Below are 14,476 nucleotides of genomic sequence, written 5' to 3'. Positions count from 1 at the left end.
AGCAGCGCGCATTCTAATGATGATCACGGCTATCAACGTGGACTCCAACCTCACTGCGGCTGCATCGGGAATCAATCCCTATCGACTGAGTTACACCTACGTCGTAAATACACTTCGGACGCTCGCCGGCGGCTCTGTGGCGAGCGAGCCCGAGACTTTTGGTTGTGTCGGGAGGAAAAAAGGGGTTCAAGCTCCCCTGCAGTTTGGGATCAGGGCTGCGGGGGGGGGGGGGGGGCTTTGCCACACTCCTCACCGCCAGCTGAGTGACACCAGCACAGCGGTGGCTGACACACGAGAGGCGAGCATCTCTAATATCAGAGGGACAAACAGAATTTACACGACGGAGCATCAGGTGAGCAGAACTTCTGCCGCCTGGGGAGTGGGATGTCGCCGAGAAGCGGAGGCCAACGCACAGGAGCAGCGCTTGTGAAACAACCAGTCTGATACTGGCTGGCTTATAGTCCTGAGCCTATACTTAAAAGAAGTTTCCAGCGGTGTAGTGTTTACAGCTTTCTTCGACCCAAAGCAAAGGTGTCTCACTTGACATTGTTCCTGTTATGCAGCGGTATAGTTCAGTCATGTAATAATCCGTACCGATCATCAAAGGGAGGGAAAAGGTATTTGTGACTCCCCGACTATGAAATCTGAGATCAAAGCTATAGGGAGATGGATGTTAACAAGAGATGTGGTCAGGACTTGGCTCGCACATCATCTAAAAGCCTGCACAGAAATAAATAACAAAGGGCAAAAAAAAAGAAAAAGCAGACGAGACGGGAGTGAGGTGGGCTGAATGGCAGTGGAGTGCCAGTAAAACCACCACGGACAGTGAAAGGGAGAGGAAATCATCCAGGGATGAGGGAGGAAAGAAAGAGACTCAGACTGAAAGAGAACCTCCCAGAGGAGCTGCGAAAGAGCGAGCAGCCAGAGAAGAAAATGAATCGATATGTCAGTTGGGACATAACAGTGGTGGGGGGTTGGGGTGGGGGGGGGAAACATCGTGACTCTAACTGTGTGCAAACAGGATGTGTTAACAAGGAATTTCAGGGGGTCGCTCCTCCTAATCTCGAAATACAGAAAGCCACAAAGTCAGGATGAGGATTTCGCAAAGTTTGCATCAGGTGGAGACCCAGGCAAACTATTACAGGCATGTTTCACCGACTGCTTGTTTTGTGTTCGGACATGTACGGTCAAGAGTGGCCTGCACGTACAAGCCTCCGTGGCCTGCACGTACAAGCCTCCGTGGCTGACCAAAGATGATTCACAGTGCATGCATGCATCCAGAGACGTCCCAAGATTCCTCAAGAGTGTCTCGCACACTCCCACTGCCTCCTACCAAGCCCAACACTCCTGGATGGTCCCACATCGACCTCGGTACAAAACTCTTTCCTGTCAGTCAAATCCCCTCTCTTTCTCTGCATGTAGTCAGCCCCTCCAGCGCTCTCTTTGTTGCCGTGTGTTCCCAGCTCCGGGGCTCCTGTGTGCAGGTCTTGGTGGTCCAGTGTGGAATGTGGTGAGGAGGAGGAGGAGGGAGAGGAGGGAGGGGAGGTAGGGGGGGTCAGTAAAGCCGGCCTTAAAAAAAAAAAAAAAAAAAAAAGGAGGGGTGCTCAATTGTTCCCACACAGAGCATCCACCCCCCACTGATCTGTCGCTCATTTGGCCATTGGAGGAGGAGGAAGGGGGGGGGGGGGCTACAGGCCGAAGCAAAGGATGCAAAGTGATGGAATCGCAGACGCACACACTGCCATTGAATTGATGCGACACTCTGAGCATACAAAATGAGCACAAGAGAGAAACTTAACATTCCACAGTTGTTGAAGAGGAAGGCAACTCTGAAACTAAATCGAGGCCGCAAGCGACAAAATCACCTCCCTCACCAAACATGGGTCCACTGAAACGACCCGTGCACAAAGTATCGCCACTGTTATTGCACTTCCTTTGAGCGGGGAGGGGGGGGGGGTGGGCTACATTTTTTTTTTGCACACACGGTGATAAGCTGATTTGTTTTTTTTGGATAAGGCGGTTGTTGCTGGCAGAGCGCAACGCCACGCCACACGAGAGGCCCCTGACGGCAGACCTGCCCTGCCGCCGCCGCCGCAGCAGGAAACTGATAAGAGGTAGCGGGCACGTGGAGCCGCCGTCTCTTCCTGCCCCGTTTCCCTCTGGCCACTAAAACTCACTGCCGGGTTCATCTCCTCCCCCTGGTTCACGAGACCCAAAACCTCGTGACACCTCAAATCAATTATCCCCTGAGGGCCGATGAGGAGATATCACACACTGCGGGGGCGGCAGGAACCTTCGCATTATCGCTGCATCTGACCGATCTGCGAGGAAGCAGAGGAGCAACAATCTACCGAGCGATTAGCATATCGCAGACGTGAGCCGAGCACAATCTGGAAGTCATGTGTCCCGCCTCCACATCCTCATGTAACCGAACGCAGGCATAACAAATGCAGGGGTCGGCGGTGGACGCCGAGGAGATGTTGTTGTTTTAGATCCTCCTATTAATACTGGAATGCAGGAAGAGGGAACAAATACTGTATCCCCGGGTCTTTGGAAAAGGTCAAAGAAGCAAAGAAAAAAAAGAAGTGCTGGGAAAGTTTTGATTTAAGATGCTGAAGTAATCCACTCCATCGCTCAGGAATGTTATTAGAGATTATTGCACATGCTTTGGTTTAATCTCTACATTCAGGGATGGACAATATATCCCAAATGTATCGTTACTGCGACATTGACATATTGCAAATCACCGACTTAACCGCGATAAATAATGTATATGTAGGCTCCACATGTTCAAATGCTGAGAATTCAAATACGAAAGTGTCACACTGTAAAGAATTATTCTCAGAAATTGTGTGAAACCTTTCTTAATTAATTGACAACTTTAATTATCACACAGCTAATGGTCATCAGAAGCACAACAATCAGGGAAAATTACTGAAAAGTAAAAAAATAAAACTACTCTACTTGTGAAAAGCTGCTGTTGGAACGTGGAGATAAAAAATGTGATGACAACAAACAAACAAAAACACGACCAAATCCCAGCTGGTGTAAATTAAGGGGAAAGAGGAAGTGCACATTATTTGTAATTATCGCAAATCATATCATTACTGCTCGTCAACGTAACGTTTTTCATGTGTTACCTCAAATTGTGCGGATCGACTCCATGTGCATCCACTCCCACCCATTTCACTTTTTGTGCAAAACAACCCTATGGTGAGCTTTTCATTTGACCATAAATCCTCCGAGCAGAGGACTTAACTACTTTTAATTGTCACACAAAATGGAAATCTAACCCAAAACATGGCTTTGATATACTGCGAGTCGTTCGCAGTCGCAATCATGAGTCAGACGCCCACGTGTGAATTATCCGTTGGTTGCGACCACACCTATGGGTGGGTCTGAGGACGGCTCCTTGGATGACGCATCTGCGATGAGCTGGAGCCCCTCTCATACCTGGCGGGAAACCAGCTTGGGATTAGAAGCGCAGTATTTCTCTCATGTTCCGATTAAGGGAAGAACAAAAGCTGCATTTAAGTGTGCTGCAGCTCTCGGAAAGATAAAGCCCACAGTTACAAAAACGAGAGACAAACGTGTACATGGCCTGACTACCAAAACGCCCCATTGAACTGACTTTATTTCATTCCCAGGGGAATCTATGATGTTCGACTAGCGTGTGAAGACATAAAACTGCAGATATGCAATAGCAGTATCTCTTGTGGCCTTGTGCTAGACACTCTCTCAATCCCTGTTACATAACATGGACCGTTAACAAAGATCTCAATGTCTAGACTTTATGTGATTACACAAACAATATCCTTAAAGGCCCTGTGGCTTTTTCTGGGAACACGTCCCTCTAAAAAAAAAAAAGTCTGCTATTGCCTAATTTAGCATGAACTCCATAACATAAACCACTCATCATCAGCATGTCAGACGTAGGTTTAATAAATACTGGTGTTCTGGACTGGGAATGTCTTAAGTCTTCCCCTCTGAGAGGCTGAGGGTGTGAATAAAACAGCAGATGAGAGGAACTAATCAGAAAATACACTCTTCAAACTGTAACGGTCGAGTCTCAGCAGCCTGCTGTACATTTTCCTGTGCAAACTTTGTACTACAACCCCTTTTTCAAAGTAATTAAACGTCATTACAAAGTTCACCAAAGCGGTGACTCCCAATGATAAGACTTGTAAATGATTTAAATTGACACAGAGACACTTAGGGCGCATCCACAACAATCTTTTTTGTCCCCAAGCCTTCGCCAAAAAAATTCACTACTAGGAACACGGCTCAACACGAGGCTTCAGGGCATGTAGTACACATGCCAGGCCTTTAGAGGCGCTGTGACTTACTAAATACACCACAAACGCAGAAGAAGACAAAGCACATACAACTTTAGAAGTAGATTCCTGCTCATAAATCCCTATATAACTCTAGTTCTCTCGGTCTATGGTCACGCTCTTCCTGCTGTTAGCAGCATGTAGCTTTATGCAGCTCCACCGGAGCTTGTAGTCCCTGATTGTTGTGGTTGTTTGATGACATTGCAGACTGCAGTAGAGAGGGGGGGGGGGGGGACATAACGCCATCTTTTTTCCACAGATGATCGTCTTTGCAGTCTTTGCCGTCCACATCTCGGGGGGGGGGGGGGGGGGGGGGGGGGGATTGGACGGCACGTCAAATTTCCCCATTCTGGGACCCGTGTTTAAAATTTTAAAAAGGCTAGGCTAACCGGTTTCATGGTGTAGACGGCCCCCTGAGTTCTGAAGCACAGACCACGACGCAGGACAGTTGACTGAAGAGTTTATTGGTTAATAATTGCTGAGCTGCTCGAATGTTGGTCTTTGAACCATAAAAGTCACAGACGGTGTGTGTGTGTGTGTGTGTGTGTGTGTGTGTGTGTGTGTGTGTGTGTGTGTGTGCGTGTGCCCCAGTCCGCATGCCCTTATCTTATTTGCATAATGTCCCTGCAATGGCAGAACCTGTTATTTCCCCCAACCGTTATGATGCACGGCTTTCTGCCACCAGCTCGGGGGGGGGGGGGGGGGGGGGCGACGGCCCTCACAGCGCCAGACTGCAGCACGTCTCCAGCTCTCCAAGAGGCCGAAGCGCTGAGGTCATGCACGCTTTAAGTTTCAGCCATAATGCCCTGAACTGATTATGTACGGGGAGATGTTCCACATGCAGGAGGCCGGCGAGCCCGACCCTCTCGCCTCTTTGATCTACTCCCCCGTCCCGTACCTGAAGCCTGACATCGAGTCGGCCCGTCAGGAATAACCCGAAGCAGATTTGACTTTCCTCTTTGACCAAGTGTAACGTCCAGCCTTGCAGAAACTTATTTTTTTTTCTTTCTTTCTTCCAGGCAGTGCCTGAAGAGGAGCTGGTTCTTGTTATGGCTGTGCAGCACATACCTTCATCCACAGTACCGAATATAAGCATTCAGAATAATAAACGCCACCTACCATTAACAGATCAATTCGCACAGTAAAACCACAATGCTCGGTCTGGAGCGCTCCTCGGATTATTTACCTGTCACCATTAGATGGTTTAAACATAATTTATTTCCCATTTAAGTGTAATGTTCGACCACAGGCCCTAAACAAACCCATCATTTCACAGAGAAGGAGGTGGAGTGCTGAACTTTCTTCCACCGGTGGCAAACGAGTGACAGTGGAATCGAGGAGGAATTTACCAACGGAGACCGACTTTTTACTGTTGCTCAACTCTGCCGACGCAACCAAGGTTTCCATTTCACTTTTACTGCGCTAAAACATCTTTATTGAATCTCAAGTCTGGCCTCAGCTGAGCCCGTCTGTAATTTTAACTCTTTAGCAAACATTCTTATCTCTCTGCTGCCAACAATAACACAAGACGCGGCGGTTAGAAAAGTCTCAAATCTCGTGTCTCCAATAAGTCTCACATTCCGCAAATCTGATTTATGATTCCTGTATCAAATGAGGTAAACATATAAGCTCTTTATGTGTCAACTGGCAAAGAGAATGTAGAATTTTTAAAGTATGTCACATGAAATCGCAGTTATGGTGAAAGCTAAGGGACTTTGAAACATCCTGGCGACAATCCCTCCAGCCATGTGTGGAAAAACAATCCCAGCAACATTTGCATCGTGCACAGATATTCTAAGTGAAACTGCTCTTCCAGCAAACTGTCAGCAAACTTGATTAATAACTGCCAAAACGGAATATGTGATACGAGCATGCATGTAATTAATGGTCTGACCCTTCTGCAACCCAACATCCAGTTCAATTTGATCCGAGCGATTCAAGTCCGGCCGACTACCAAGTATAGACGTGAAGCTTTGACACATTTGAGTGAAGTTCAAGCAGACTTACACATCTGGGGTCTCTTTTTCTCATCGGCAACATTGAACATTTCGAGAAGCTTTTGTATCCGGGAAACCCCCCCCCCCACACTCTCTTAATGACAGTAGACGTTTCTATGGATCAATTATCTCAGTCTCCATTGATGACAAAGAGCAGCTCATTGAGTCCGACCCTACTTAAAAGCCCAGACATACACCAGCAATCTATTGTAAGGACGAGGCACGTGCATGCACAGCAACACAAACCTGCACAATAACACTGGCTTCATTCACGTCCTCCTTTCACGAACCAAGAGATGCGAGACAATCAAGTCACACTAACACCGACATGTTGGGGTGCTCCCGGTGACATTTAGCATCACAAAGACATACAGCCGGGAAACAAAAAAAAGGACACAAGAGATTTGTGTGAGATGCAGGAAAAAAAGAAAGAAAGAAAAAAATAACAAGTCTTCACTCTCTTATGGACAACCGAGTCTACGCCTAATTGTGGCCTTAAAAGAATAAAGGGAGACTGAACACCCTCTTATGGTGCAAAGGAAAACTCATAAATGTCTGCGGGACAATAACAGGAACACATACAAATTGGTCACCCTTGTCAGATAAAGTAATGCTGTGAATACTTTCCCAAAAAAGGAGCTGGTGGCAGAACGGCGAACAGACCTAAAAAAAAAAAAACTGTGGCAAATCGTTAATTAAGTTTAAAATAATCTGTAAAAAGTACTGAAATATGACAGGGGCCATATCTGGATGTCCTACATATTAAAGTTTCAGATAGCAGCCAGTCTAAAACTGACAATTACACTGAGGGGGGGGCCTTCAATACATAATACATATTGTATATTTACTTTAACCACCGTGTTAAATTAGGAAAATTAGAGGGGGTGGGGTTAAAGTATGCAGGGCACATTGAACCCCCCCAATCCCTTCCTATTCCTAAATCAGTTACTTTTTCTCACTTTAGCTCATGATTAGCAGAACTAATTTGTCTTCTCTTCTTATCAACATATCAGTTCTCACTTACAGCCAAGCAATGTTCATTGGTGCATTACATCCTGTCATTCAGACTAGTCCAGGAGTCAATGCAAACACTGCTTAAACCACAAAACAAAACTAACCCGGCGTAAGAGGAACTGAGAGAGAGAGAGAGAGAGAGCGAGAGAGAGAAAAAGAAAAACATAAGCCTTGTTCAACAATGCACAGGAATGTTTACTAAATCACTGCCGGGTGCCTGCACTTCACAGCCATAGGAGTCGCTAACTGAGGAAGCTGGGAAATAAACACAGGCCTGGCTTTTTTTCAATGGGGAGCGGAGTATGATGTGTTGATTATAGCTCTTTATTGTTATGAATCACCTACAAGTATTTCCTAAATGAAGACTATGTTTACCCACCGGAGCGCTCCAGTGATGCCAGCAACACATACCAATGGTTCACTGCTGTAATTTCCTCCAGAGTTAATGTGCTGAAACTTTTCTACAGTGTCTCTATGCTGACTTTTACTGGAACACACACACACACACCAAAAATCTATTTTCTTAAGTGACAGTTGTACTAAGTTGGAAAAGTTATCTGGACTAATGTCCACACAGTCACGTCTGCATACTTTAACATTGCTCAGATTTAAAAATCCCTTTGGGGAAATTCCTTGTTTCTGGGATGTGGTGGGCCGCCACACTACGACACCCCAGGGAGCTGATGGGGGTCAAAGGTCTTCGCTCAGGGACCCACAGTGGTGACCTGTCCCACTGTCGGATTCGAACCCGCAAACTCGCGATCCAAAAGTCTGCTTCTCTCGCCCCCAAGGCCACCGCTGCCCAAAGAGAAGTGAACTTGGGTATCAGGAGTTAACAGGTTTGAATCCCACAGGTGACAGGTCACCACCACGAGTCCCTGAGCAAAGACCCTTGACCCCAATCAGCTCCCCAGAGCGTACTAGGAATAGGTGTATACGGAAAAAGTTTATAAGCCATGTAGATGTCTTCCACTGATGCCAGCATGAAAATCAAACACAATAATAATAATAATAAAAACATGTAAATTAAATCTGGGAATGTAAATACAAACAAAAATGTAATGAATTAATCAAAATGAATAAAGCAGAGTTATTTAAAGGGTAGCATTGGGACCACCAGGACACTTCTCCACGACATGTGTGTGTGTGTGTGTGGGGGGGGGGGGGGTCCACGACCCCTACTTTAACACTTTAAAAACATCCCCCAGGGAAAAAACGAGTGGATAAATAAGAAAAAACCTCTCACCAGTGATGCCTTTGTTGGGCACATCGTTAACGTTGAAGCCTTTGGAGCTGTACGCAGCGCGGACTTCGTTACAGTTTTTTAACTTTTGCTCCGCGGCGCTCGAGACAGACAACACAACCAGCGTGCTGACGACACACAGCGCGAGCAGCCGTTTCATCTCGACTCTTTGAAGGGGTGTAAGAAAAAGAAGAAAAAAAAAACTACCGGGAAAAATGAAAATAAAAAGTTGTTTTTCTTTTTGTTTAAAAAAAAAGAAAAAGAAAACCCCCTCAGGTGTGTTAGAGCTGTGAGAGAGTAGGAGCTCCCACGCCGAGTTTCCTCATGGAGATTTTCTTCAGCGCAACAGAAACTTCATTCACAGCTGCTGCGGCCAACTCTCCACAAAACTGCGAGGAAAAAAAACTAAAAACTTGCAAAACACCTCCGTTTTTAAGTTACACACCGGTATGCTTAGTGACGAGTTCCAGACTCGATTGAAAACGGTTTTAAAAAACATGTAAAAGAAAAAGAGAGAGAGAGAAAAAAAAAAGTTTTTCGGACTGGAGGACAAAAAAACAAAAAAAAAACAATCTCAGAGTCACACTGTTGCTTCGACGGAGACAGAAACGAGAGTAAAACCAGGGCAGGACGAAGTTGCTTGGGAGAGTGGGGAAAAAAAAGTTTTGTTGCCTTTGTCCTTATTTGTCTTCTTTTTCTTGCTTTCTCCTGCAGGAGTAGGAGCAGGCCGTGGTTTCGGTGGGACAGGACGCGGGGGCTGCTTCGTACTGGGATCCAGATGCGAGCTAGAGGAAGGAAAAAAAAAAAAAAAAGTCCTGGTGGACACCCAGGAGTGAGAGCCAGTTCCGGGGACAAAGACCTGGAGATCAGGAACACCAGGGGTGGAGCATGGAGCAGGGACTTCCAACCTGGATCTCTCCTTCTCTCTCTCTCTCTCTGTCTCTCTCTCTCTCTCTCTCTCTAATGTCTAGACTGGAGGCAACTGCTCCTGAAAATCAGGACTGGAGCTGCAGGGTGGAGTTCTGCACGCTGGCATAACATGATACTGTATAAGGGGAAAGAAACATTTGGTGCACAAATGTCATCCAGACCACAAATGTTGGTTTGTTTGTTTTTTTCCCATTGCAGATTCCTGCTACGATCTTATCTGCTCTCAATTGTCTGCGTGGAGATAACAGCAGATATAAGCCTATTTGGTCTTAATGGACTTTCCTCATCTTTCTCACACAATCATGACAGAGTCAGTAAAACAGTCAGAGGCAACGTGTCGCTTAATGACCTCGAGGAGCCACCCAGAGCTGAAAGCCAGTACATTCACGACAGGACAGCGGAAATCAGATCATTAGGCATTAAAACCATTAAGGTCCTCACATTCTTTACCGGAGTAGAAGTACAGTGTGTGCACAATGAAATAATAAATGCACAATAAAAGTACTGCTTGAACTCCCGTACTGAAGCAAAAGTGAAAAGTGCTGGTTTCCGAAGAAGGCAAAGGGCTACAATGACATTTTAGCGTCAGTGTTTGTGGACGCTGGGCGGTGGTGCAGTGGTTTGCACCCTCCGCTCACAGTAACACTATCATGGGTTCAAGTTTGTGGAGTTTGCATGTTTTTCCCTGCATGTATGCGGGTTGGGCGTCCTCCCACGCTCCCAAAACATGCATGCAAGGTTAATTGGTGACCCTAAATTGTCCTCTAGATGTGAGTGTGTGTGTGTGTGTGTGTGTCGTTGTCTGTCTCTCTGTCTGCCCTGTGATGGACTATTGACCCGGCCGTCTCTCGCACACAGTCAGCTGGGATTGGCTCCAGATAAAGCTTTCTGTCTATTCATGTTTTTTCCTGGGTTTTCACCAGGTGATAAGGGTTCCACGATCCAAAAATCTGTATTAAAGCTCAATCGGTGACACTGCATGTCCTGTACATGCACACTTAAGTGCGTGACTCTGTCTCGGTTGCCGTTTTTACATTGACCTGGTACTTTTAACCCCAACAACCAAGATACAGTGACCCAAGAGCCACGTGTTTCACAGGTATTGCAACAGTGTGAAGCGTAGACCGAGGGCACGCCGACACAGTTCAATCACAACGACTGTTTTTAATAGAAACAAGAGCACAAGAAGCAAGCGTATTATGATGGCAGTTCAGCAAAGATGGCAGTGAACTGGCGAGACAGAGAGATGAGGAAGGTTGCACTGGGGGTGGGAGGTTATAATTTTATATAGACAAACCTTAAAATTTGCTCATGAGGTGTTGAGTTCACTTACAGGTTCTTGTTGCTGATTTGACACGACATGACCCATGTTTGTGCTTCCCATCCGCTTTTTTTTTTCCCCCCGACAAATTGATTTACATAACAAGAAAGCACATGACACAGAACATGTTTTCATCCAAATGAGTTATTTCCGTCCAAACCTTATAACCCACTACATCCCAGTTTGTTTAAAAGCCCCAGATCAAACCCTTGCCAGTGTTTCCGTAACCATAGAGGCAACGAGAAATTACAGGCGTGGGCCCTTCTACAAAACACAGGTCGGTCTGGTCCTGCTCGCACCGGAGTGCCCATGTTTGTAATATGCAGCTGCTGAGAGTGCAACCCCTACAGTAAACAGGCTGCTGGATACACGGTGGACCTGTTCTCAAGGACAAATATTACGGTTAGGAATAATAAAAGGTGTATACGGCGAATATAGATCAGCCCATGCTTGCGCGTTGCTCTTCGGTTGCTCAGAATAGAGGGAACCTTGTGAAAACCACTTTGTGGCTGAAAACTCTCCAACAGCTTGTGGCCTGATGTTGAATAATGTCAAGGTATACACAAATGTTGTCTGTCATCTATTTTAAGAAGCACTTTGTTCTATTTGCAGTCGTCTGCTCTTCTGTCTCCCACCCTTGCCCCAGTTGCAACAGCAAGTAGAGATCATTTGAGATCGCCTTTGTATCGGATTGAACGAGGCGAGGCACACAAATATCAAACAGATGATTTCACACAGTCCCTCCTGAGCTGCGTCATACCTCTTAAATTCTAACGACATATCAAACACATGGTTATTTTTATTGTGGAAGATAAATAAAATACAGTGTTTTGAATTTGGATCAGGTGTGTGGAGACTTGGAGGCAGACATTAAAGTAAGGTGAATGCTTGTTTTAATGTGAGACTACGGTTATGATCATTATTGGGTAACTAGTGGTTATAGTCTCGTCTTCGTAACTCTTTAGAAAATAGTTTGTGTGTCTCTAATAGACCATAAAACGCAACAAGTGTGTGTGTTTGGACACGTTTTGTAAACGTTGTGACCTCACAGCATGGAGACCTGGCTGAAATAAGAAGACGTCAGTAAAATCTCCATAATGTAACTAATTAGATTTTGAGATTGAGATAATTAGGCTGAGCTTTGTGTTACGTTAGATTATTGGCTAAGTGTTAAAGATAAACAATTGAATGTTATGGTTAAGATTAAGGTGAGTTTACACTGCTGGATGTGAATGTAAGTCAATGCAACGTCCCCTGAAGTTATGGAAATGTGGTGTGTGCGTGCGTGTGTGTGTGTGCGTGTGTGTGTGTGTGTGTGTGTGTGTGTGTGTGTGTGTGTGTGTGTGTTGTCCCTCGGTTTGGGGGGTAGCACTCGGGCAAAATGACATTCCTCCCTTTGTGCTCGCATTCCTCAGGCGGCTCCATTCATTCTGTGTGACTGCGGCGGCTGCAGGGGAATCCAGGGGTTTGTGAGGAGCAGGAGGAGGATGCTGGGGCCGTGTGCATGGGAGAGCGTGGGCCCGGCGCTCCTCAACAAAAGGTAGGAAAATGGTCCAGTGCCATGGTAATTAGACGTGAATGAGCTTTGAACGACATGACATGTCCCAGGCTTTTCTCTCTGTGGCAGAGGAATTTTAACGTCCAGCTTGGTTAAAAAAAAAAAATTGGGGACTGGACTTGGAGAGGGGGGGGGGGATTGTTATGGGTCCGTACGCTCCTGACCACCTGAGTCACATTGTTCATTTAATTTATATGCACTGTTTGATGAGCCCTCTGACTTGTAAAGGTGCCCAAGCCCAAACATCTGAGCATGACCATGAAGTGAAGCTGGAATACATATTCATAGGCAGTTTATTCACTCGGGCATAAAACGCAAGCGTTCCTGGTCCCGTCAGCTATTCTCAACTGTTCCTGCTGACTAACGTCAAGCTGACCTTTCACTCTCATAAGGCAGCCTCCTCCAACATTGCCCCAATATTACCCTAAGAAAACACATGAACTCTGCATTTCAATGGGCCTGTTTGCCCATTCTCCAGCCTCACATTAGCATTCAGGGTGTCACCCCCCACCCTATCGAGGGTGAGCTGCTGCTTTCTCTGCAGCCACTGTTTGCTCATCTCCTAATCAGCCTCTCTCTCTCTCTCTCTCTCTCTCTCCCCAACTCAAAACGCTGCATTTCCAGCTCAGGAGAGAAAAGCACAGCTGGATAATGGTGGAGGTTTTTTTTTTTTTTTTTTTTAACCTTAAACCTGCCAAGTGGAGGGAGTGTGGGTGTGAAAAGGTACAGCGGAGAATTGGGACAGAGGAGACGGGTTTTGAAGTGTGTTTGCTGTGACAAGCGTGGTATGTGAGTGATTGACCTTGTTAGGGGAGCAGACAGGCTTTAAATAAGGCAGACGAAATGCAAACAATTAGGACTAATGAAGCCGGTTTCATTGTTGGGGTCTGTTACCTGGCCGATGTCAAGCCTGAGGGGGGGGGGGGGGTTGAGCGGCGGTACATTGATTGAGTTGAATGTGGAGAATCCCTATGGAGAGGGGGCAAGAGAGGAGCAGCTCATGCCCAGAGTAGTCCATCATCTGCTGAGTGAGAAATATGGTTGAGAGGAAAACACACATGATTCACGTGTTGCTTGGGGGATTCAGAGAACCGCGAGCAACGTCCAGAGACACATAAATTATGTGATTCATGAAGGCCTTTGAAGTGGATCAGACTGTGAAAAGCACACAAAGTAACAGAGACAGTATACTTGCAACACTGTGCCCCCCCCCCCCCATTCCTCACCTCTGTGGTGCGCCACCCATTTTTCACCTCACTGGTATTCTGGAAATCTTCCAAATCCGTACCCGTTACTGTGATGTGTTTCTGAAAGTTACTTTGAATTCTTTCATTTCTGTTTTTTCGTTAGCTTCGCCAAACAACTGCAGGGAGAAAATAAAAATATGTTTGCTTTCTTTGAAACAGGTTCGTTTTGTTACTGTACTTTCACATTTTCATCGACGTTAAATGTAAACTAGCATCAGTCAAATGAAATCCTGAGCTCATTTCACCTCTTCATTCAGTTTGACAGTAGCTGTACTTCCCCATAGATAGATACTAGCTTTTTGCATTTTGAATTAAAGTTGAATAATACCGTTTGAAATATAGCATCATTAAATGGTTAAGTTTGCATTCATGTAAACGTCTGACAGAAAAGTCCTTGTCAGGATATGAACTCAATGAATTCAATGTCAAAATACACTCAAGTGAAATCTAAAATAAGATTTTTATTTTTTTTAAATTTATCAACGACACATGTTCATACGTTTTCCATGAAGTGCAAGATGCCGTTAAAATATCCACGCAGTAACACTCGACACAAAACCTCAAAACAATGTTCATGTTTATTTTTACATTGTACGTCGATCAACATACAACCGAGAAAAACATACAAACACCAAACTGTGCATTAACGTTTCTCCTTCCGTGATCCCAGGTCTGAAAACAGTGTGGGTCTTTTTTTTACTGATCGTAAGCAGAGCTTAAACATGACAAACACATGGAACTAATAAACATCATTAGACTGGTATCTGAGTCAGGATCTGCACATATTTCAGAGCACTTAAGACGGCTCAGGCCCGGCACACACGTTTCCCCG

The 14,476-nt window shown here is 45.6% G+C and overlaps 1 protein-coding gene across 1 annotated transcript in view; it reads right to left on the bottom strand.

Moving 5' to 3' along the window:
* Window positions 1-9,311, bottom strand: part of gpc4 (glypican 4) — a 29,407-nt gene extending 20,096 nt beyond the window's left edge. Inside the window, exon 1 of the mRNA XM_080501978.1 lies at window positions 8,592-9,311. Within this exon, the coding sequence (XP_080358104.1) occupies window positions 8,592-8,748 (157 nt within the window). The 5' untranslated portion in view covers window positions 8,749-9,311. The remainder of the gene's footprint in view (window positions 1-8,591) is intronic.
* Between the last annotated feature and the right edge of the window lie 5,165 nt (window positions 9,312-14,476).

The sequence above is a fragment of the Blennius ocellaris genome, assembly GCF_963422515.1.
Source record: "Blennius ocellaris genome assembly, chromosome: 9".
Lineage (NCBI taxonomy): Eukaryota > Metazoa > Chordata > Actinopteri > Blenniiformes > Blenniidae > Blennius > Blennius ocellaris.
This window is presented reverse-complemented; position numbering and strand designations above follow the sequence as displayed.